The sequence below is a fragment of the Photinus pyralis genome, unplaced genomic scaffold, assembly GCF_008802855.1.
Source record: "Photinus pyralis isolate 1611_PpyrPB1 unplaced genomic scaffold, Ppyr1.3 Ppyr1.4_LG6, whole genome shotgun sequence".
NCBI classification, from domain to species: Eukaryota; Metazoa; Arthropoda; class Insecta; order Coleoptera; family Lampyridae; genus Photinus; species Photinus pyralis.
Window position 1 is genome coordinate 45,810,434 of NW_022170663.1, and position 24,951 is coordinate 45,835,384.

A 24,951-nucleotide genomic window follows, 5' to 3' on the forward strand; every position below is an offset into this window, starting at 1 on the left:
TTGCGTCGACAATAATTTCTCAGACATTTAAAACTGGAAAAACTAAACGGAATAATTTCCCGATTTAAAAGAAGCGAGTCCTCGTAAGGATCGCGCGATTGCGAGACGAGTTCTCTCTCTCTTTTTGTAATTGCTAACTTTAGCTGGAGCGTTTAAGCGAAAAAAGGAAAAAGGCGACGAAATTTATTTATAGTAGCAATTTGTGAAAGCGACTTAATATTTTTCTGTCTGTACGGTGCGCAGATGGTTTGCATTACAGTGCCACTTATTAAACATGCACAGGAGAAACTGGTTCTATACTCTGATTATAACCAATATCGACCAATCTTTTGTTGTTAATTGATATTGGGTACTGTACTCGTTCGCTTCTATGCACATCTGCAATGCTTGCGTCATTCGGAAGTATCGTAAAAAAAAACTGTCGGAGTAAGTACATCCTTGTTGTCGAGTAGTTCTATGACCCGATACAGTTGCAAATTTGACCGTTCGTTCCGGTTTGATAACAGATAAATGTATAACTTCCGGAAGAACTTTTTTCGATTTTTGCCGACCAATTTTTAACTAAGAGTAATTATACTCTTTGGTGTAAAATAACACCGTGTTCGTAGACTTATAAAGTTTAGGTCGAGGTTTAGGTGTATCAAATTCATAAATTTCGAAGAAACCGGAAGGGCAAAATCAGCGTATACCGACCAAGCGATTTCACACAAAGACACCTCGTCATAGAAAAGTTCATGTACAGGGTGGTTCAAATTCTTAGCTCACCATTGGAATCTCCGTAACGGCGAGAGATACAGTGCAGGTTAAATGGGGGCGAAGTTGCCGCTTTTTGTTACTAAATAAAGCATTTGAAATTTTTGAAAACTAAAATGACTGAGATATCACCGAAAAACTGCAATGCCAATTTCGTTTTCTTTTTCCCTCGCTTAAACGGTCGGAAATTGACAGTTCCCGTTAGCACCACTTATGGGCGCTTTTTTTCGGAGAATCTGAATCTGTTATCAGTATTCCCATAACACGCTAGATGTAGAAGCTACAGGCTACTACTTTCCTAGCTCTTATGGACGCCACATTGGATTTTTAGGAAATGAGACAGAAAAAGAAATTCATTTGTTAAGAAACGAATGAATTTTGAAATGTTTCTTGTAAATTTTTATGAAAGTATAGAGTGGCTCGTCATTATTTTTCTTTTTTGGTCCTCTATCTGATTTTAAAAAAATCCAATATGGCGCCCATAAGAAATAAGAAAGTAGTGGCCTGTATAGTTCTACAATCTACATCTAGCGTGTTAAGGAAATTTTGATAACTGAACTGATTCATATTCTCCACAGACACATAGAATTGGACTGCGCGTGCCAATTCTTAGCGCGGATACTGTCGGTGAGCGAGACGGGAAAACTAAGAAGCAAGCGCTTTCCCTATCGCGCCTCTATTGGTGGCATACAATCGACATTGCTGTGGCAGGTGTGCGACCAACATAAGCGCGATAGAGAGAGCGCTTGCCTTTTAGTTTTCCCCTCTCGCTTACCTGTAGTATCCGCGCTTCGCATTGGCATGCGTAGTGCACTTCTATATGTCAATGTAATCCTCCGAAAAAAAATGTCCATAGTATTTCAGTTTTTTGTTGATATCTCAATTATTTTCAAAGATTTTTCAACAATTTCAAATGCTTTTTTTTAGTCACGAAAAGGGACAACTATGCCCCCTTTCAACCTCAGCGTTACGGAGATCTCACGGGAGATCCCAAGGGTTAGCCACGAATTTGACTTGATATTACTGTTCAAAAATAGTATTCCTGATGAATCTTGCTATTTAATAGGAAAATCCAAGGGGAGGAAATCCGAAAATAATGTACAAACAAATTATTTAAATGTGGAGACGATCAGATCCCAACTTCAAATTCATTTTCAAAAATCGTATACATGACCACTTTTTCGTATTTAATAGGAATATCACCACCCATTCAGAGGGCAAATTTGAAATCAATAGGTTGCAGAAGAAAGCGGTAGTTGGTAGTAGTCAATTCCTTTCGTTGAGACCTTTCATTAGAGTACCATGAAGTCAGTGCCCCCCCCCCCCCTCACAATTTTATAAGGGGTAAGACAGAACAGTTCCTTTCGCTGAGACCTTCAATTAGAGTACCATGAAACCCGGCCACCCTCTCATCGCGAAAAGGAATTGCGGAAGTCAGTAGAAACTAATTCCTTCTCTCATTAGAATACCATGAAGGGTAGAACGTGCCCCTCCCCCCCCTCTTTCAAAATAACTAATGGGAGTATGCCCCTTAAGACAATTTTGACGGCCGCCTGGCGCACCTTCAACATTCAGGCCTCTAGCAATTATTGTGTGCCACTTCTAATACCACATACAGAATCAATCTAGCCACGTTTGTTTCCAAGATACAGGGTGAAAACGAAAAGTTTCACTTTTTGGGATGTTATCATTACCTTAAAACCCATATAAGATACAAAAAAAGGTCAAAACTAGATATTTTTACGTAGAATCCAGTGACGTAGTAAAAAAAATGTTTGACCACCCTTTCTTTCTTTCTTTGTCCCAAAGTTCGTATTTTTTAAATGCAACAGCCTATATATCTTAACTTTTTTTTGCATTCTTTTTCCTGATTAAGTGATTACATTGATGTATCACAACCTATATTTTTTTAATTTTAGCCATGAACCAAACCTTATTTTTTGCGGTTTTCAAATAGTAGGTCATGGATTCAAGGAAATTTTGTTCTGTTTATTGTGTCCATGGTAACCAAAACCAATCAATCAAAATCGCTAGCAGTAGAAGCATGTCACTTCAACATACACAATCCCCTGTACAGATTATAACACTCAATACAAACGCTAATGAGATGTGTCAACAGTTTTGGCAACATTTTCGGAAACATTCTGAAACCTTCAAATGTTTCGGAAACGAATTTGGTAATAATGAAAACAGTAGGAAATGTAACTCTTGTGGTCGTTGAACTACCAAAAACCGGAAAAAAGACACCAAAAATCCGAGCAAAAATCACAATAAAACAGTGTACCGTTTAGTAAAATTGTATTGCGGTTTCTTGCTTTTTGCTTCAATTTTTGTTATCTGTAGCAAATTTTGGCAACATTTCAAAAAAATTTTGAAGACAAGTTGGAAATGCGTACTTTTGTAACGGTGCAGGAATTGCGTAGAATTTCGAAATATTTTGGAAATTTTCATAAATTGGAAGTTTTGACATCCATTTCGAAGATGTTTTGAAAATTTGGATTGTTTTAGAAACAAATTTTGAAAGTGTTTTCAAAACCTTTTCGGAAAAGTCTAGGGAAAAGATTTCGTACGTTCGGAAACGTGCGATAAATTTCGAAAACGATTCAGAAAATGTTTTGGAAATGTCGAATATTTTTTAGAAATGTTTTCATTGTACAATTTGGAGAGATGTAGGAAGCTTATAAAAGTTATAAAAGTTTTAAGAGTTGAAAATGAGTAGCTAATATTGAAAATACTTTGGAAATAAGATAGAAAATTTGAACATGTTTAGGGAAGTGGGAAGCATATTTTGAAAACAATGCTGCAAAAATTTTGGAAATGCCGGGGTAATGCTAATTTAGAAATGTGTTTACAAATGTGTGGGACAATTTGTAATATTCTCGGGAATAGATGTTTTGTAAAAGTTCGAAATGTGTAAACATTTTCTTTGTTTTGAATATTTAGAAAAAGTGGAAAGGTGGAAATTTAAAAATGAGCAAAAAAATTATAAAGAATTTTAAAAGTATGCTGAAACCTTTGGCAACCTTTTTAGGAGAAATTTTGAAATGTTTTAAAAATTTGTTAAGAAATTTTAAAAATATATGTAAAATAAAGCGGAAATATGTAGGAAACAAGTTTGGAAATGTTAAAATGTCTTGAAAATGATGGAAATGTATAAAAAATTTCTGAAATGTTAAATTATAGAAATGTTTCTGAGATGTTGGAAAAATCTCAAGTGTTTCGGAAATGTGTAAGGTATTTTGAAAACTGTTTAGAAAACATTCTCGGAAATGTTTTGAAATGAAAATTATATAGAATAGGTAAGGTATCTGCTTTTAACGTCGTTTTATATTTTCTATAACGAAGAGAGAAGATGCGGCGGATCCGTCGAAGCTTTTTATGCACAGCGAGGAGAGGCGGCGCAGCTGCCCAAACAGACGCGATTTTTTCTGGTATTTTATTCCTGCCTAACAAGATAATTTCATATCATAGTCGCATAGTCATAAAATAGTATTGTTGCGATGTGGGCGCGACATAATCGTCGATAAGATTGATCACCCAATAACAGAATCTGGAATTGGAAAGGAATAACACTTGATCGCAAACTAACGTTCGCACTTGATCGCAGATATTCATTTAATTAATCATGGAAATGTTTATTGTGCACTTCAGCATTAACTTGTACACGAACGTGATTAATAACAGGTAAAATCGTAATTAACGACCTGCTACTTGCCGCGAAACTGAAATATTTATTTCGTACTTCCTAGAATAACAAACTATGACCGCATAGATCCATGACGGGCGACGTTTACTTTCAACTTACCCATTTTACAAAAAACCCAAATACAAAAATTTTGCATTAACAATGTTTATGGCGAATTAAGTAGGACGTGTTGGTTGCGTCACACCTACACCTTGATTTATCAGATAAGAATGTTAGATACAATACGGAAAAATTCGTGCCGCAACGGGCGTTCTAAGCATCAGAAATCACGCGAGTCTGTTCTGGAAGAAATCAATGGGGCACCCACCCTAACGTTGTTTTTGTTTTCATCCCTCTCGCTACCACAACACACACAATCGGTATGTGTTTAAACCGTTTAAATGAAATCGATTTTTCTTATCTCAGCGAGAATAAAATCGCACACGTTTTAATCAAATCGATATCATTTATATCAACCTGCGATTATTCACTTTCGCAAAATTAAAAAAAAGGTAACTTTTACCTGCGAGCCGGGAAAAATTCCATTGTTTTCCGTTGGTTGTGGCATTTTTTTAAGTCCTGTCAATATTGAATTAACACCTAAATGTTTATTAAACGGAACTAACACGATAATAAATTATGGCGCGCACCGTCACACACATCCCTCACCACCAAACGTTGCAACGCGACTAGTTGAAAATACGAGTAGTTTACTAACACTTCGTCCGTATTCGTCACTGGTCGTGAAATTGCGATTGTGTGTTAGAAAATTTGTGCTCAGTCCGGAACGGGGGTTGGAAGAATTGATGCACTCTTCTTCACTGTTGCTGCAAAAGCACCAAATTAAATACAATTAGATGTTAATGAGACCAATAGGTAGAGTATAAGCGCAACTCCTTGATAATGTATTTCTTATTTCTAAAAACAGGTAAATTGACCAGTGCTTTCCGTTGAATAAGTGAACGGTTCACGTGTGTATTAGTTGTATCTTGTATATCACTGAATAACGAAATTAAAGCTCAAATTTAGTACACAGATAGACCATGACAAATAAGTGATTAAATTCCTTATACTTAGTTTTGCGTGGGTTATGATAATTAAATTTATTGTAGCGAAATTTCTAGAGCGATATCAAAGCGCCATCAAGTCGATAAAGGATCATTCACCGGTGATAAGGAATTAAAGCGGACGTGCCACATTCCTTCATGATCTGCCGATTCGAGACTTCTTTAGAAACTGTTTGTTTGATAATGTATAATATAAGCCAATTAAATTGTGTTAAATTTCAATTCTAACAGCGATGCCGAAGTGATTAATAGTGAAATTCGCGCTTTTGCTTAAGTGCAGATGTTTCAAAAAAGCTAAGATAAGGTTTTCTTGTTTTTTCTGTGTATGACAACCTTGTACCTTGTGCAATTCCATTACGATTACTCGCCATTTGCATTTTGCATTCTCCACATTTTAAAAATATTTGCAATTATACAGGGTGCGCTCACAAAGTAGGGCGCCAAAATGGTACATTTTTTAAATGGAACCCCGTGTATTTGAATGCATTTTTTAATTCTACGTGTAATTGTACGATTTTTTTATGTTAATGGTTAATAACCGAAAAACTAGTAGTTTTAAAGATTTTGATTCCAGGTTAATCCATATCTTTTTCCTACAACTGTCATAAAAACCTGTCATTTTCTGACGGATTTCGAAACGCGAAGTACTAGATTTTTAAACGGTTAATTAATAAGTAAGGTTGCTCTTGACAACGTGCGCGAAATCGTCAACAGTGAAAAAAAGTATTTCGCACACGTGACAAAGTTGAACTTAAACAGCAAATTTAATTAACAATCGGTTCAGTTGTAGAAAAAATATTGTATATAACGCTAGCGGGAAGTTATTTCGCGCATTTGACTGATATTTTAACTCGGCTTCGCCTCGTCAAAATACCTTCAGTCTCAATGCGCGAAATTGAACTTCGCGCTCTTGTTATATAAATAACTATTATCTACATATATTGGGTAAAGTAAAAGTAAAATAAATACATACATCTACTATGAAACATTAAAAAAATAGCTTAAAGGATGTTTTTTTGGTAGGTCCAAAGTTACAAAACTTCATATTAAAAAATCTCACTTTTTTAAATAAAACACATCTTCATCTTTTAGCTCCTCCAAAAACCTTGAACTTTTGATAATAATGTCCTATACATTTCTCTGATAGTTTTCGAAATATCTTGGTTTTCCTGGTTTTTATATTCTAATCTTAAATAACTTCATGTAATTTTCATAATAACGAGGTGGCCATACAAAAAAAAGCCATAATTTTTATCTGCCTCGTCCAAAAAGAAAATCATATTGATTATTTCATTTTTCGAATAGTTCATTTAAGTCTAAAAACTGGAGTTGAAAGTTGAAGGTTTTTGGAGGAGCTAAAAGATAACCGAAAAAATAAAGAGTGGTCTGTTTAAAAAAAGTGAGATTTTAAATATGAAGTTTTGTAACTTTGGACCTACCAAAACACCCTGTAATCTATTTTTTTAATATTTCATTAGTATATGTGTTTATTCGAATTATACTTTGCCCAGAATAAAACATATAGAACCTGGAATAAAAATTTAAGAAATTAGTAGAATTAAAAATGCATTCAAATACAGGGGGTTCCATTAAAAAATCTACCATTTTGACGCCCTACTTTGTAAGCGCACCCTGTATAATTCCAAATATTTTTAAAATGTGGAGAATATTCAACCATATCATACTTTTTATTACGAATACAATCATGTATGGCCATTGAACTGTATACCTATACTCTGTAACTGGAAGGACATCGATAACTAAGATCACGTGCCACCTAACGTAGGCTGTGGTAGGTAACCTCATCCTTATTTGGCATGTTGGCAAATTTAATTTAATTTTAATTTTTAAATTTTAATTTCATTAATTATTTTGACATTTTGTCTCAACGTCTACTACACCAAAATGTTAAAAATTTAATAACAGGTCTTTTTTCTGACTTAAATAATAAACAATTTTTAACATTTTGTTGTAGTATCGAAGTAGGAATTCCTTTATAATAATAATAATAATCTTTATTGTTGTTACGACAAAAAATTTTTTTGTTTACAAACGTCAATTTTGAAATAGACAAAGAACAAGGGACAACGCAACAAAGGAACGTTTGCTGCCGGATGTGCAAGGCACAAGCGGACCGTCACCACTGTAGGGGTTGACAAAATGTCAAAATAATTCATTGATGATGCATTTAAACGACATAATAATTAATAATAATGATTTATTATACCGGGCGGTAACTTGAACAATAACGCACAATAGGAATTTCAATAGTAATTTTTTCATTTCTGATTATTGGCTCCCTAATTGTTTTAGAGATAAAGTCTATTTAGGTTTTTTATAGAGAAATAATTACGAATCCATGCATACTATAGCTTTTAATTTTTTGCACTTTGAAACCAAGAAAATAGATAACCAAAAACTGACGCTCTTAAGAAAATCAGTGGTGCCATGGCAGCTCTTACAGTAATAAACGTCCAACTAATGGCAAATGCAGACGTTTTTGTTTGATTTAATTCCATGGCATTGCCGACTTTATAAACGCGACAGTTTTTAATTTTAAAAATTTTTACTTATTCTGAATTTACAAAATAGGAAAGATTAGTATGTACAGATTTTTATTTTTTTTTTCTACAAAAAACCTAAATAGACTTTATTTCTAAAATAATTAGTGAAGCCAATAATTGGAAATTAAAAAGTTACTATTGAAATTCCTATGGTGCCTCCGTCAAGTCAATTTTAAGGGAAAGATATTAATATATTTTGTGGAAATGCGCTAAAGACGAACAGTTCATTTCGGCTTTTTAAAACATCATTTTACTAAGCCCTAAAATACGCAACGTTTTTCTAATTTAACAGACTGTGTATCTCTTATATGGTTTCTGATTGGACACGCTGTATAGTGGAAATCATGCATCAACACTCATTCGGATGTACTCAAAAAAAAGCAGATTATCTTTTCTAGATCATTAAAAAGGTAATACACCAAGCTGACTTAGCTTTTTTATTCAAAGGATGTATGATCATCCTATTTTTAAAACGTGCCACTTATACATTACATTTAAATACAATATCATCTGCGATGAAGAAGTCATGTTTGATATGCTGTAAGCTGTCAGCATTTGAAAATAAATTGCAATGAAATGCTCGGTGCAGGGTGTCACTACGGTCTCTATGCTCAACGATACGTCATTACACCATAGTCAATCTGTGAACTTTTTAGAATTTGACGCCTATCATTTCATAATTTTATTTATTTATCGGATGGCATAATTCAGTTCAGTACCTATGATAAAGCTAGAGGATGACATTAGAGTACCTTACACACTAGTCCAAAGTTCAGGGATATGTTACAATCCAACAAATGATCCCTTTATATATAAAACATTTATTACATCACAATTATTACAATTCATTAGGAATGTTACACTGCAATATAATGCCATATGCAATTTCATTGAACTGAATGTTGAGCGATCTTAGAAATTCCATCAGTTGATATTTCTCAAACGACGGAATAGTCCTTGCGTCGTTTCCATGCTTGTACTGTACATCAGTCCCCATCAATTTACATTATTCATTCGATTAGTCTTTAAGCTGCTCCGAATATTTTTTTCTATTTCAAACCTACGCATGTCAGCCCTCTGAAGAAAATCTTGCCGTTCCAAGTATCTACAATGCAAATACAATTAACACAAATTAACAACGAGCAGGACAAACATACCCATCTTTACTTTTACCATATGCACTAAGTTCGTCTTCTATCTTCTCTTCTTTTTTAAATTGGTCCCAGTCTAATTTAGATTTTTCCAATGTACTTATTTTCGATTTCTTACCGATTTGGTTTAAAACTGAGCCAAGACCGCCTCTCGCTTTCGGTGCACTTGATCCCGAAGGAACGTTTAATACTTTAATATCTTTAGAATTTTTCGATACTTCCCGTTCGATTTTGACGTCTTCGCCTGCAAATTGAAAAATTTGCGTCACTTTAACTTTCTCGTTCCTGTCCGTTTTTAATGTGTCAGTCTGTTTCGGAGTGTCAACAGCCATGTTTGGCGTATCTCGTCGCTCCGCTCTCGTTTTAAAACCCGTATCCTGTTTAAAACTAGCCCATAAATCGTCCACGTCGGCCTTTTTAATTGCTTTTGGTGGTTCGTCCTCGGTGGATTTGACTTTTTTTTTAGATCTCGAGTTTGTCTTCTTCCGTTTGCTGCCGCGTGTACCTAGGCTCTCCTGCGCCTCCGGCAAGGCTTCTTCATAGTCTCCATCGGATTCCTCTTCCGATGGTAATTCAGGATTTCCGTTGTCTGGAGCATAATCTTCGTCGCTGGTCTCGCTATCATCGGGAAAATCGGCTATATTCATAATTGATCACACCGCTCACACTTGCTTTTTAGAGTTTATGCGCGGTTAGTTTTTATGTTGCTTTTAGTCTAATTTCAGTTCAAAATTCTGTTCGATATTTGTAAATATCAATATTTCAATAAAAGAACGCGTGTTTGACACAGAACTTTTTCGAGAAATTATAAACACAGTACACACTAAACCAGTGCTGCCAACCCAAAATTTTCGTTGTCGTGTACAGAGTATGTTACATTTTGTGATCGTACTTTTTATAAATGACAATGACCGTTAATAAACCATAGTAGTGATCAACTCGTCTCCCGTGACCCATGTGTACAGATATTGGAAAACGATGGGGGTCGGTTTTTGAAAACTAATCGTTTCTATGCGAACGCGCATATTTTAAGTTGCTAAGATCAATTTTCGACCAATACGTAGAACCACTCGCAATTGCTATAGATAGCGATCATGGTATAGTTTCGAATACACATGGCAACATGTCAAATTAGCCCAACCATATCTAATTTGTAATTTTCATCTCGTTATCTTACTTCGGTTGTAGATAGGAATGAATGCGTTTGATATTTTTCTAAGTGTTACCACGGTAGTACCTACTCGTTTTAATTCTTTGTCTCAATATAAGCTAGGTAGGTACTTTAAATTCAGTTTTTGAATTTCATGTCTTAGCTTGTTTTGTGAAGTTGCTTTAGATTTCATAGCTGTTCATTAAAGGCATGTGTGTCCGCTATTGTTTTGTTTTACCGTTAAATGAGTCATGGTTTAGATGTGCACGTGGCACCGTGGTTATGCGGGCAAATTTTGTGGTAATATTCACGTTGAAGTAGCTTATCATATCAGTGTGTTGTTGCCCTGTATGTTTTGCTTAACCGTTTATACCACAAAGAAAGCCACCTAATACAGTTTCGATTCTTCGCTGCCTTTGTTCCTTCCTCATTTCGTAAGAGCCAGCTGGTCTCTCTGCCAGATGACCAAGATATCTCACTTTCTTTTGGAAAAAGGTGCACTTCTTTGATCGAATTTCTATTGCCTGAAGGTGTTAATCAGAGGGCCGAGACGAGAGACAGTGTATCCTAAATAATATACGTGCGCGACGCGTAACGCTTTCTCAAGTAGGTATGAGCTCCATATTAACCATTCAGGACGAAGCCTTTAGCCCCAATATAGTAACCGGAGTGTTCAGAGATCCAGGAGAACTTAGCACCAGCTCGGTGCTAACGCCCCCCCGAAGTGACTTGCCTGATTAGTTGGCGATGATCGCGGTTATTGTTTACATGACACTTGAGCGCGAAAGACGACCAGTCACACTGCAGAGTGCTGCCATGCGATTTCTTATGACCGTACGCGTAGATTACAGGGGGACGTTTCCAATGAAAGGTGAGTTTACCGTAGAGTTGTCGCATCTTAATAATGAGTTCTGACCAACAATTAACCCCCATTTAATTAGCTTTTTCCCTTGTCAAAATACCAACTCTTTAGCCCCCCACCCCTTCATTCATTACACTTTATATTTTAATTTTATCATTTCATGAACATAAGTTTAAGTATTTTAAAGAAATTTGTCCTGGTTTAAGGCAGTTGTTTACTGCAGCTGCCAGTGAGGCCAGAATTGAGCCTTAAATTTTGGTAAACCACAGGCTATTTTACCCTTAATACCAACTCGAGTTTCCGTGACCAATCGGTCCCGAGTACTGCCACTTTTCCGTTGCGTTCGTAGCAGGCAGGAACATAAATAACCAACGTTGGATATTCAATGCCTTAAGCGAAGGGGGCCGCTCAAATGAAGTTGCGATACAATAAGCGACAGGGCAATGATGCCGATACTATGAGTAATTAAGCGATTTGATGAGTCGTAATCGGGAAAACAAGTATGGTGGGACGCTAAGACGATACTCATTAACATGTAAGTACCTACTGGAGGCGGTTAAAACATTTAGAGGTTGCAAACGATTGTGGAAATTGATTCTCCTAGGAGATATTCGTGCATGGGTGGCAACGAGCCACTGAATGGCAAAAATGTTGAAGATAAGAGTGATGGCTGGCATATAGAGATATAGGTTAGGCCTATTGGATCTCTTCGGCGACATTAGAAGTGGAGTGTGGTGTTGTAGTGTACTTAACGACTTAACCCCCAGGTTCTACGCTAACTTCACACTACAAGAACACGGAAATAAAGTCAACCCGGCAACGTTTAAAAATGGCCACCCGAGTGACTATTCCCTTCAAAACAAAACAAGATCACGCTTAAATTTGAAAAGTGGCACGTGATAAAACATCTAAGGCCGGGCCCCCTTACGTTAGTCGTAGACAACGCTTTGACCTGAAGCATAGTAGGGAAGGAACGTTAAATAAAACACTGAAATTGTGAAAAGTTTGTTTAATAATGATCGTAATTATTATGATTGTGAAAGCCCGGAAATTTAGTTGATGTACCTACATTAATGTAAACAAAGCAAGCAAAGCCAAAAGGTGTCGTACTCTCGCAAAAGTAACTGCTAAGGGTAAAAAGAGTAAAAACCTTGCAGTTTGATTAAAACAGTCCAAAAGTTAATTAACAAAATATTTTGTAAAAGTTTAAGCAGTAGTTAACAAAGATAGTAAATGCATATACACAATGTTAGTTCCACTCAAGGTTAAAAGCAAGTTTTTGGGAACAATGGATCAGGTAGGAGCAGGTACCTAAATTCTGAGAAAGAGTACAGGATGTGACTCATCTTTGGTGTAATAAAGTCCTGGTGTTAAAAGCAAGATGGAAAATTACAGGGCCTTGTAGGCAAATTTAACTTATAACAAGATATGTAGAAATTACTGAATCGCCACTCATTTATCGCACATAGATTCTAAACTGAAGAGCTTTGATTAGCGTAATCCCGCTCCTGCAAGATGGGTAGCCGCCCCTGGTTTCGGGGTTTGGAGCCTACAGTTGGATGTCGAAGACAATCACGGAATTAGGTGTGGTAACTCAATTGTGACTACACCCCCGTGACCGCTTCTTTCAGGGAGAAAATTGTTAGTAACAAGCAACAAGTCAGTACATACATCAAACGAATCAGTAATTTCAACATATTAAAATAAAATGATCAAAACTTACATGAATGTTACTTCATGGAAAAGACCAAGTAATCAACATCAATGAACATCAATTAAGCAAGCATTACACCAAAAACGTAAACAATTACAAACAATAGCATAACGCGCATGTGATTCTGCATTACGGTTAAACCAAGTAATTTTCGAAAACAAAGATTAAACACACAAAAAATATAAAATGCGGCATAGAAAACACAAATACGATATAAAGAAATGCAAAAATTACTACCTGCATTAATTAACACAAAATAACAACAAACATTTATGGAGCGACGCGTACACGACCGCCATTCAAAACAAGATGCCATCCCCGTTCGTGCTTTAGGTGGCGCAGGCAGATTTTCCCACCTAGAAATTGCCTTGTTGCCAACTCTCAAAAATGTATGTATCGTCGTAAGTTGTATATACAGGATGGAACCTTTCAGTGTTAATTGTGCAAGTTGTGGTATTTAGGCGAAAACGTCTCTAACAAAGATTGGGTTTTCATTATTATAAGCAGGAATCGTACGAATTCATATTATGTATGGAATGGGAATTGGGTTACTGTTGGTGCAATCTGCCGAACGTTGAAAGTGTGTGTTGTGCATACTTCGGTCAAGTTTATTGCTGTAGATTTAGGTACATTAACATTTAGGAGTTCAAGCCTGGTAACTTACTACTCCTTTTTACAACGAAATACAATGAGTTCACAAGCAAAAGCGATTACTGATATGATAACGCCAAAACCATATATCAAAAAAACGCCACTAAGATGGTCAAACGACAAAGCCACCACTTCATCTTCAGATATGAATTCCCTTTTTTTAGTATTTGAATGTAATTCTCTGGCCTTTTCCAGCCTATCGTACAGTCCACTCTCTGTGAGCCATATGATGATTTCGCTTAGGCTATCTACAATGTAAGTAGTTTCGTCTCTTGCCATTATGTGTAATACGGGACCAGTAACGCGATTGTCTATAAAGTAATTAGGAGTGCGTATTTGTAAACTCAATTCAACAGCCTGCAGTGTTTTTAGTAATATGGGCATGCAAAAATTGGGCTGCGCGGACCAACGCGCCATTAATTTAAGAGTGTCATATTCATTTAGACAATCCAATCTTCCTTTCAACTTGTGATATACTTCAACCACTTCCGGATAACCTTGGTAAGACAAGACGCCCTGGACCGTTTCGTCAACGCAGACAGAGAGATCCGCTTCAAGCAATTCCTGTACACTTTGAAGTGGTTTCCTCATTGGTGGTGATGTTATGAGACGCAAAAGATTTCCAACGTACGCCGTCTGTATGTGTATGCTGTATATGATGTAGCACATGACGAGGAACCGCAAGGTTGAAGATTTGGGCACACGGTTGACGCTGCCCCACAACGTCATACTCGCTGTGTTCAGAACGATTCTACCCAAACCCGTCTTAAATCGGCTGAGCACGTACCAGACCAAAGTCAACAAAACAAAAGTCGCAGTGGCTAGTAACCAAACTTCTCTTTCGAACGGAATCAACAAGATCTCCAAATTTGACACTCGGTCTGTTGGGGAAACAATCCACGCAAGAAGGTCTCGCGAATACACGTAACTGACACGAGTATTTGCATAAGCACTACTTGCTAACATCAGTTCCGTAAATCCGATGCATCTACTTTTGTTCGTATGCGCTTCTGCATAATGCTTTGTTTTTAAAGAGATGTTCAACACCTCAACTGCGGCGTTAGTAGTCAGAGTCATGGGATTAAATTCCTCCAATTTTAAAACCGAAATAAAGTAGAATAGGGCAGGGCATCCATTATAGTTTCTGATACCCTTAGGAATGATTTCTGTCGGCGAAGTATCGCAACTTTGCACGTACACAACTTCGGGTAATTCTCCACAGTTATTTCCAGCGCCGTGAGGGTTTGCCGTAAATAAGTTGGATCTGGTTGGTTCGTTTCTATCTATCGCTAAGACTGCGACATAAATAACTTCGTTTTTCCAGAACAGTCTAAAAATCGTCTTCACTAGCGATACTTGCTGGGTTATCACCAGTATTCTTCCATTCATATAATTAAATCTAATCCAAGTGATCTTGTTTAGTATATAAGGGATTCGTTGTTCAAATGACCGGAATTCTCCAACACCAATTACGAAATTGTAAAGGAAACCTCTTTCAAGGCTGTTGCGACGATCCATATTGATAACAATTTTTGGATTTTCTAAGTTGAAAGGTAGTAGGTGATTGCCATTCTTGTTAAAAATGTAATAAAGCGACTCTTCGTTGAAAATGTTCTTAATTACATTTTGCGTACATACCTGCCATGCAGACTCATCGGTTATTGTATTCAGATGACCTGTGATGAACAGAAAAGAAGCGAATACACAAATCAGAGCAAGTGTCCTCATGACTGCTGGTACGACGTCACTTTAGCTACGTTTCTAGAGCAATGAAAGATAGCGTTGCATGCACAAACATGTTTTTCAATGTAATTGGCATATCGATTGAAAATGATTACAGACGTGGTAATTTGTTTTCCATGCACTTCAAACGTTGTTCTGTTTTATAATTCTCATTGGTGCATTTTAAGTATAATAATTTTAAGTGTAATGCAAAACAACTTGCAAATACAATTTCACTCAAAGCGTGTGTTTATGGATTAATACTCGTAAGTAATGATTTAAAAATGCGGCAACGTGAAATTGTGATTAAACACTATTATATCTGTCTTCTTTGTGTTCTTCGTATGGGAAACTAGTGAAAAAGTAGCTTTTTCTCCTCCCTCCCCTTCCCCTTACCTCTATACCACTATAATTTTAGATTCCGCATTATATTTACTTGTCTTCAATTTCATTTTTGTAATTTTTCGTTTGTCAATTTTGTAATTTTATTTTACTTTTGCTATGTTTTCATAGGATTGCTTAAATCAAATAATCATTAACACCCTAATTAAGTATTTATAATTTAAATTAAAACCTATTGTAATGTTCCTAGGGGTCTATCAAGCCGACACTGAAAACGTTGACCTACCCTATACTTATCGTTGGCAACTCTGGCAAAAAAACTACAAGCACAGCCACCTAACTTTCAAGTCGAAACGATGGACGTTTCGCGACACTTTTCAATTTGGATGGCAGTCGGCTCGACATGGATGGCACGAATGTTGTGTAATCGGTTCTTTTATGTGTTGGGACGTGAGACATAATCGGGAAGGGAATTAAATAAAAGACAGAACTTTTGTGCGTAAGAAATGACAAGAACAAATAAATATATTACGCACACAACAAGACCATGCCAAGGAAACCTTCTACGGGACAAAAACCCCGACATAGGCCACACCATTGATTATACACACGTATAATCAATGGCCACACAAATACATGAAATAAATCACCTACAGCAATAAAATGCAAGAGAAAATACACATAAATAAAACATCTCAAATTGTATGATAAATCTCAGGGAATCAAATCAAATCAAATGCAATTAAACAAGTTCATAAAAACAAAATACACAAGACATCATAAATGAAGTGGAAAACCTAATAAATCAATATCGCACAAAACACATCAAAATACATGTACGATCAATTGAGATAACACAACTCGTAATAGTTATTTGTACAACTAGTTTTGAAAGTGATACTTTTTTTCATGAATTTGCAGTTTGATTAATGAGATTACCATAGGTAATGAAACGTCAACCCCTACGGAGTCACGTTAATAAATCGCAAATATACAGGGTATGGCCGAAAATTACTTCTAGGCACACTTTACGCATTACAGGTTCTGGCACTGGTTACGGTTTATGACTATTTTTTGTTTACTTTAAGCAAAGAGTACCCAACTCTTTGCTTTAAAGGTGGGGTCATATAGCTCTCCGTTCATCCGTTGCGTTGATCCCTCAAACGGATAGTACATTTTGTTAAGGTTCATAGCAATCCGTCCACATTGTACATTTGCAACGTATAAACATAACCTAAATTTTATTTTGTACTGTACCCACCGTGATTTTCAGTATGTAAAAATGGTATGAAAGTAAGAACACGTTGCTATCTGATTATTACCATGAAGAACGAATAGGCGAACACTGTTAACGTACCAAACATAACCTCACTCTTGTTAAAAACGGACCAACGGAAACGAAAATGTTCAACTTCAACCAACTTTTCCGTTATAAACGGACGACGTACGATTTAAAAATTTGCTGTCTTCTGATTGGCTAACGGACAAACGGAAACGTATGAACTGAGAGCTATGAACTGGTTCCAACAGAAATAGAATTGCTCTATGTTCTGTGGTACTACATGATTTGGCAATGCAGCATTTGAGCTTGGTTTTGAGTCAGAGTAGCCATCTTCATGTGTAATTAACTATTTATGGTAGTTTACAGCACATGTATTATGGTAGATTTTCAATGCTTTAGGTAAGTATCTACCTTTTCTTTACATTTAGTTTTACATTAAAGTGTTTAAACATAAGAGCAACGCGTAAAACAAACGTAAATTTCTCCTGGGAATTTCTCTTGAAGTGAACACAGGTACGACTTCCACTGTTTGATTACCGAATGAAAAGTTTGTCCAAGATCCCAGGACTACTAGAGATTACTTTTTAAATAGTATATTAGTAGTACCTTTAGCATTTGGTACCTATGCATAATGTTCTCTATCGGTACCAACCGAGGTACTAACACTACTTTATTCAACAAATTTTGTTACTCGGAAAGTAAATAATGTCTGGCTACCCTGGGATCTCGCTGTGTATTGTTTAGTACCAAAATAGATTTTTAACACATTTATTTATAACCTCGTTTATGACATTCTTGTTGTTAGGTATGGAAGGAGATAACGATAATAACACACCACTCATTAAAATCGAACCAAAACAAGAAGAGGAAATCCATTCTTTTCTTCAGGGACACATTTCAATAAGCAATGAAGTTTTGGTGCCAATAAAGGACGAAATTACCATTAGTACGCTCTCTTCTAAATCTCTTTATAGTGGTGACATACAGCATCACTCTGATTTTTTAACCCTGTGTAAAACAGAGTCTAAAGATTTTACATGTAGTGATTGTGATTATGGGACAAATAATATATACCTCTTCAAACATCATCTTTTAATACATAAAGTTTCAAAGGATTTTAAATGTGCTGATTGTGATTATGGGACAAATGATAAATACGTATTTAAAAAACATCATTTAATACATAAAGATTCAAAGGATTTTAAATGTGCCACTTGTTATTATGGGACAAATAATAAATACCGCTTCAAACAACATGTTTTAACACATAACGTTTCAAAGGATTTTAAATGTGTTGATTGTAATTATGGGACAAATAATAAGCACCTCTTCAAACACCATCTTTTAATACATAAAGTTTCAAAGGATTTTAAATGTGCCGATTGTGATTATGGGACAAACAAGAAATTTAACTTTAACCTACACCTTTTACAACATAAAGTTTCTAAAGACTTTAAATGTGCGGATTGTGATTATGGGACAAATAATAAATACCTCTTCAAACAACATATTTTACAACATAAAGTTTCAAAGGATTTTAAATGTGCTGCTTGTGATTATAGTACAAATAATAAACGTAACTTCAAACTACATCTTTTAAAACATAAAACTTCTAAAGATTTTAAATGTACCGATTGTGATTATGGAACAAACCATAAATGGAACTTCAAACAACATCTTTTAAGACATAAAGTGTCTAAAGATTTTAAATGTGCTAATTGTCACTATAGGACAAATAATACACGCCACTTCAAAAGACATCTTTTAAAACATAACGTAGTTTTTATATGTGGTGCTTGTGATTATGAGACAAACAAGAAATTTACCTTTAACCAACATCTTTTGAAACATAAAATTTCTAAAGATTTGAAATGTGCTGATTGTGAATATGGGACAAATAATAAATACCTCTTCAAACAACATTGTTTAACACATAAAGTTGCAAAGGATTTAAAATGTGCTCATTGTCATTATGAGACAAATGTTAAACGGAACTTGAAACGACATCTTTTAAAACATTTTAAATGTGCTAATCGTGATTTTGGTAAAACCTATCCGAAGCAGCATCTTTTAAAACACAAAGAGTCTAAAAGTTTTTACATGTGCTAATTGTATTGTGAGATAAATAATAGGTTGGACTTCGAGCAAGACCTTTTGGAATGCATTAGGCATTGTCTTTAAATCAGGCCATGGTTTAGGGCCCCTATGCTGCAAGGGTCCTGACTCGGCACACTGCTAATTAGCTACTACAATTTGAATATTTAGTTAATCCCTAGATACATTAACCGATTCTTTATTAATAGGTACCTATATGTCACAAAATGTATTATAAGTATGTGTATAATAAAATAAAATTTATGCATAGCAATCATAACACACACCAGACACAGAAAGTGGAATAACTTGTATCATTTGTTTGGTTTGCTTGACAGTTTTTTTAATTTATTACATTGCAAATTAGTTCATTTCTTGTGATAAACGACTTGACTGTACTACAACTGACCTTAGCCCATAGATTATAGCGCTGTTCGTTTATGCGTTCTGATCACTGCTCTAAGGGACCCTACAGACCGACGTTTTTGTAAATATATTAATTTGAGCTTGCTAATTCATTTTATTTTGGAATGTCTCATTCTAGAACTCTCCCGCGAATTCCTGTGGAAATTTCTGGAATTATTTTGTACATTTTCTTTTGGAGCCCGGCAGTTCTACCGTTTAGAACGAACTCTAACTTTACTTTAAATATTGGCAGTTTTTCTCTTTCGTTTTATGGGAGACAAATAGAAGTTCCGTTGTTGACCTTGTTTTGGTGCATTGTGGCGGGGAGAATAACGCCGTCATCCCTCGTAAACAAATAAAATGCAAGGATATCGACATTAAATTGATTATTTATAATTAAATTTCTTGCAGCATTTCATCATATCTTTAGCAGGTTCAATATGTTGCCGTTCCTTTACAGGGTGCTTCATCTGGGAGCGAGTTGCGTTAGAGGTCATGATTTTTGAACGATTGCACTTGAGATTGAAGTATAAATGACGTCAATCATCGCATATGCGAAGAAAAAGACATGTCTTGTAGTGGGCGGCTACCTGCGGCTGTTTTTATACTAGACGATCAGTATATAAGTTTTTGCTATGATATCCTTTTTGATTTGTTGTAACGATAATTAATGCAACCCTCCTTCATTTCTGTCTCAGTTCTACTTCCATACATTTGAGAGGTTCCACCCTGTATATACAACTTACGACGATACATACATTTTTGAGAGTTGGCAACCATGCAATTTCTAGGTGGGAAAAAAAGCTGCCTGCGCTACCTAGAAAGCACGAACGGGAGTTACGTTTTGTCATCTTGTTTAGAATGGCGGTAGTGAACGCGTCGCTCCATAAATGTTTGTTGTTATTTAATGCAGGTAGTAATTTTTGCATTTCTTTATATCGTATTTGTGTTTTGTTTGCCTCATTTTATATTTGTTGTGAGTTTGAATATTTGTTTTTGAAATTTACTTGGTTTAACCGCAATGCAATCATATGTGTGATACCGTTATGCTATTGTTTGTAATTGTTTAACTTTTTGGTGTAATGTTTGCTTAATTTATGTTTATTGATGTTGATTACTTGGTCTTGTCCCTGAAGTTACATTCATATAAGTTTTGATCTTTTTATTTTAATATGTGGAAATTACCGATTCGTTTAATGTATGTACTGACTTGTTGTTTGTTACTAACAATTTTCTCCGTGAATGAAGCAGTCGCGGGAGGTGGAAAAAGAAACTGTAGTCTATAATTATGTGTTAGGGCACCTAATTCCGTGCACTGTCTTCGAAATCCAACTGTAGGTTCGAAACCCCGAAACCAGGGGCGGACTACCCATCTTGCAGGAGCGGGATTACGCTAGTCAAAGCTCTTCAGTTTAGAATCTATGTGCGTTAAATGAGTGGCGATTCAATAAGTTCCATATATTTTGTTTTTAGTCAAATTTGCCTACAAGGCCGTGTAATTTTCACAACTACACAACAGTAGCGTATAAGACCCCACCCGACTTTAACTTAAAATCGTGTCCGTGAAAATTTTCGGTCTGTGTGCTATTGGCTATTGGAGGCCATTTTTAGCATAAAATAAAATAAATTTTGTACAATAAGAACGTGAAATGTTTAAAATCCATGACCTTTTGTATTTGTTTCGATTTTTGCAATTAGACCATCCCAATGTGATTTTGTGAAGATTTTTGTAAAAAGAATTTGTTACTCGATGAGAGGCGCATATTATAATTTTACAGTGATGGTAGCAACAGGGGGTTCGAGAGTGAATACTAAAAAGGCAACCCCCCCATTAAAGTTCCCCTAAATAGATTTGTACAATTTTTGAATTATTATCGAAATTTAATTATAACGGTGGGTTATTTTAAAATGAAAGTCCTTAAGTTATTATTAGAGTCGACAATACCCCTGTTCTCGATCAATTTCAGTAAAGTTGCAATGATTATAGTAAAAACGTTCGTAATAAATGAATATTTCAATAGCTTCCGATTACGCCTTTTTAAGTATAGTCGGTCGATTTGAAAGAAATATCCGTTCTCATTAATATTCTACGATGAATTACCCTATACATTAAATATTAATGTCTGGTTATTTTTGATACCAACTACGTCAAGCCTAAACTTCCTAAAAGTATTTATAATTTTCTTAAATGTCAAAACAGCCGTCAGTTAATTTATTTAAATGAATTGTATACCAAATATTTATTTACAAATTTTATAAATAAAATGTGAATTAGACATATCGATAAAGTAACACTAAAACCAAAGACACTATATTGATAAGTATGTGAGTACGAACAATTTTTTGTTCCTATTATTCATCAACTTGTGATAAAGGTTGATATGATAAGTTTGTTTATTATTTCAGGTAGATTATGGAGACGTATATCCGATTGATCATGAGCTAACAGGCTCATTCCGATCGCTGTCACAATTAACAATGTCCAAGAGTTCAGATATAGACTCTTTTAGTACGGTATTCTGGCTCCAGCAAGATGCTCTTAACAATTTTACAAAGATGTGGTACCACGTCTTCCTATGGGCCTTGTTCTCTTCTATTTTTGTACATACGGTTCGTTTCGTAAAAGGTAACGAGAGTTTGTTAGTAACACGTTTTTTTGCAGATAGCAGCATTAATAGCATTTTTAACTTTAAGAAAACACAAATTCGGAAAATTTTTTCCGATATTAATTTTATTAATGGGAGTTTTACCTCCGATTACTTCCGGTATAGTAAGTAGTGCTGTTATAGCTTTCGTATATAAATCGGCCACGTATCCAATGGAACCTTTGTATGCTCTCTTTTGGGGTGTCGGACAAACTGTTGTGTCGGCATGTATCGGTTTTACGCGCATCTTGGCAACTTTATAAATGTCTTGTAGAATTTTTTTAGTATTAAAAACCGGTGATCATTAAGTATTTTAAGTTCACTACAACGTGATGGTGCTATAAGCATAAATAGAATTTACGTCTGCAATTTATTTAAGTAGGTAAATTAATTTATGTTGTATATTTTCAAACAAATGTATAAAGTACACGTTTAGTTTGTAGGTATCTTTTGTATATATTGCACTGTATAAATAGCTTAGCGGAGATTAAATAACGAGCCTAATGATTTATGATTAAAAAAGTATTCCTGTACCCTTTATCGTAAGGTAGCGCTTGTTTATTTTGTAATATAATGTAGCCGCCATTTAATATTTTTAAATATACAATCGGTAGTAAAAGTAAAGCCAATAATTATTGCACAAAAGACTGATCCACTTGTTTTAATTATCAATGTTAGAATTAGGTAGGAGATGTGTTATAGCTGCAAAATTGTTTAGTCAATTAGTTTAGAATATTAAATTAATTACACTTGCCATTAATGTTCCCTTTCGATTGTACATTTTTGAAGGAAGGATTTGTACTTTTTTCATTTTTGTTAAACGGTTCAGTAAAACCTTAAATATATTACGCAAGAGAATGTTATGTTTCAATATTAGAGTAGGTAGTGTTTTGGACTGGCTTATAAAGATTTTGCTTACAGATTTAGCTTATCATTTAACTTGGATAACCACTTTTGTTTTTACTTATAACAGGCAACAAGGGCCTTCCAGTAGTGTAAGATGGAAGGCCTCTAGAAAGAAAGTCATTTTTGTTTGTACTAAACATAAATACTTGAAAATTGTACCTAGATCAGCGTACCTACATATATGCCATAAGAATAGAAAGTGCAAGGTTTTTGGCCTCACAAATGCAACAATTGTGAATAAAAAATGGCACTTTACTTACCCAAGTTACATACCGGGTGGTGCACGGTAAGTAGGAACATAGGGATGGGCAAATTAGTTTTATGCAATATCCTGCCCTCCTGTACATTTTACAGGAAAAACTGTAGAGTTTAAAGTTGTTCAGAATTAAAAGATGCATATAAAACTATTTTTACATGTTTTATTAAGCTTTTGTTATACCTGCAAATTTAAAAATAAATTTTAACATTTCTGTTATTTTATTAGTAGCAATAGCCATTACTTTTGTTGTTTTATGAATTTTGTCTATTTGCGGCGGCATAATAAAATTCGTTCAGCGGGCCGCATGTGGGTAGGTTGAGTATGGCTTCTCTAGCTCATTTCCTGTTTACTTACAAATGCACGGTTGTAAGGTATTAAATTAACTAAAATACATGAAATGCATTGTTAATTAGTCGGACCTTCTCCAGTCCAGAAGGTATCTGAAGGTCCTGGATAGGGTAATCTTCGATTAAAGTTGTATTTCGAGATGAATGCCGCTAAGTATGCTACTTCGGCATCTATCTCTGCACGAGCGAAAAAATTACCTACTACAAAAGGCAGATTTGTACACAAAGAATTGAAGTCGCTAATCAATCTAAATGAGTTTAAACAATCAAATGAACATTATAAGTCGGCCACCGAGCCAGTTATAATTCATAGAATTTTAAGATAAGCGCCGAATGAGTGACAATTAATTAATACCGTAATTAGGAGTCTTGCTGTGTAATATAGGTACGGTGTACGCTGCATAATCAGAATTTTCGTCTAATAAAGATTTTCACTACTACCTTAACCTAATTAATCCAGTGATCGGAATGGAAATTTTCGCGAATCAGAACGCAAGCACTGCGATCGCATAGTCAAAAAATTATATTATACAAACTTTGCATACTGACTACTGAGCAACTGGGCTTTGCAGTTTCCGCCCGCATGAGAAATGTAAGCGCGTACGTTACCATGGAAAACACATACCGCGCTGCGTGATAGCGTCTGCGGGCTAAGTAACATAAGAGGATTTTGGTCGCCCTTTTGCGCACGCTCTACTTCTGTATATGACTGATTGCCCCTTTATTTTTTATGTAAGTAATTCGGAAATTATGTAATTTTGGAAATCAATGCGTTAAATGACTATAAAAATTGATGAAATGTGAAATATGCGCCAGAGCCCCACTGCACGAACCGCCAATCAATTTACCGCAGACACACGGAAATTCAAATCTCCCGCACAAATTCAAACTTACCGCTACAAAATGGCCGACATCCGGAAACTCAAAAATTCAAACTTACCGTCACAAAATGGCGCAGCCAATCATAACACAGTACTGTGACGTCAGAAAAAGGAAGAGGGAGGAAGAGGAGATAGATAGCCGGGCCTTTACTACTTATGTACTCGTATATGAACCTTAGACCTAGCCTTATTCTTATACCATATAGTATATGGTATGATCTAAGAGTACATGGACTGCTATATATTTAGCCCTATATGCTTTCAATACAAAATGGGTGGTCACGGATAGAGGGCACTGTAGTCGTGGGGTATGCATTAATATATCTGTGTGGGTATGGAATCTCAGAGTAAACTAAAGTCGTATGAAACCCACTCGGATTGGGTAAAAAGTAGCTTTTATGGCAACCGCGTAGTACGTACGGGAAGCTTTATTGATTACTTTCTATACGTCCACAAATATAAGAACAGCTT

General features: G+C 35.5%; 2 protein-coding genes across 2 annotated transcripts; one reads left to right on the forward strand and one right to left on the reverse strand.

Annotated features, from left to right (window-relative positions):
* Nucleotides 1–8,870: 8,870 nt before the first annotated feature.
* Nucleotides 8,871–10,050, reverse strand: LOC116173811 (craniofacial development protein 1). The gene is made up of 2 exons (XM_031491522.1): nt 9,227–10,050; nt 8,871–9,174 (listed from the first exon to the last, which is right to left on the reverse strand). The coding sequence occupies exons 1-2, from the start codon at nt 9,865–9,867 to the stop codon at nt 9,066–9,068; spliced, it is 750 nt and encodes a 249-aa protein (XP_031347382.1). The 5' UTR covers nt 9,868–10,050; the 3' UTR covers nt 8,871–9,065.
* Nucleotides 10,051–17,209: 7,159 nt separating this feature from the next.
* On the forward strand, nt 17,210–20,040 carry LOC116174038 (gastrula zinc finger protein XlCGF46.1-like). The gene is made up of 2 exons (XM_031491813.1): nt 17,210–17,342; nt 17,749–20,040. Exon 2 carries the CDS (start codon nt 17,751–17,753, stop codon nt 19,050–19,052), a length of 1,302 nt encoding a protein of 433 aa, XP_031347673.1. The 5' UTR covers nt 17,210–17,342; nt 17,749–17,750; the 3' UTR covers nt 19,053–20,040.
* Nucleotides 20,041–24,951: the final 4,911 nt, after the last annotated feature.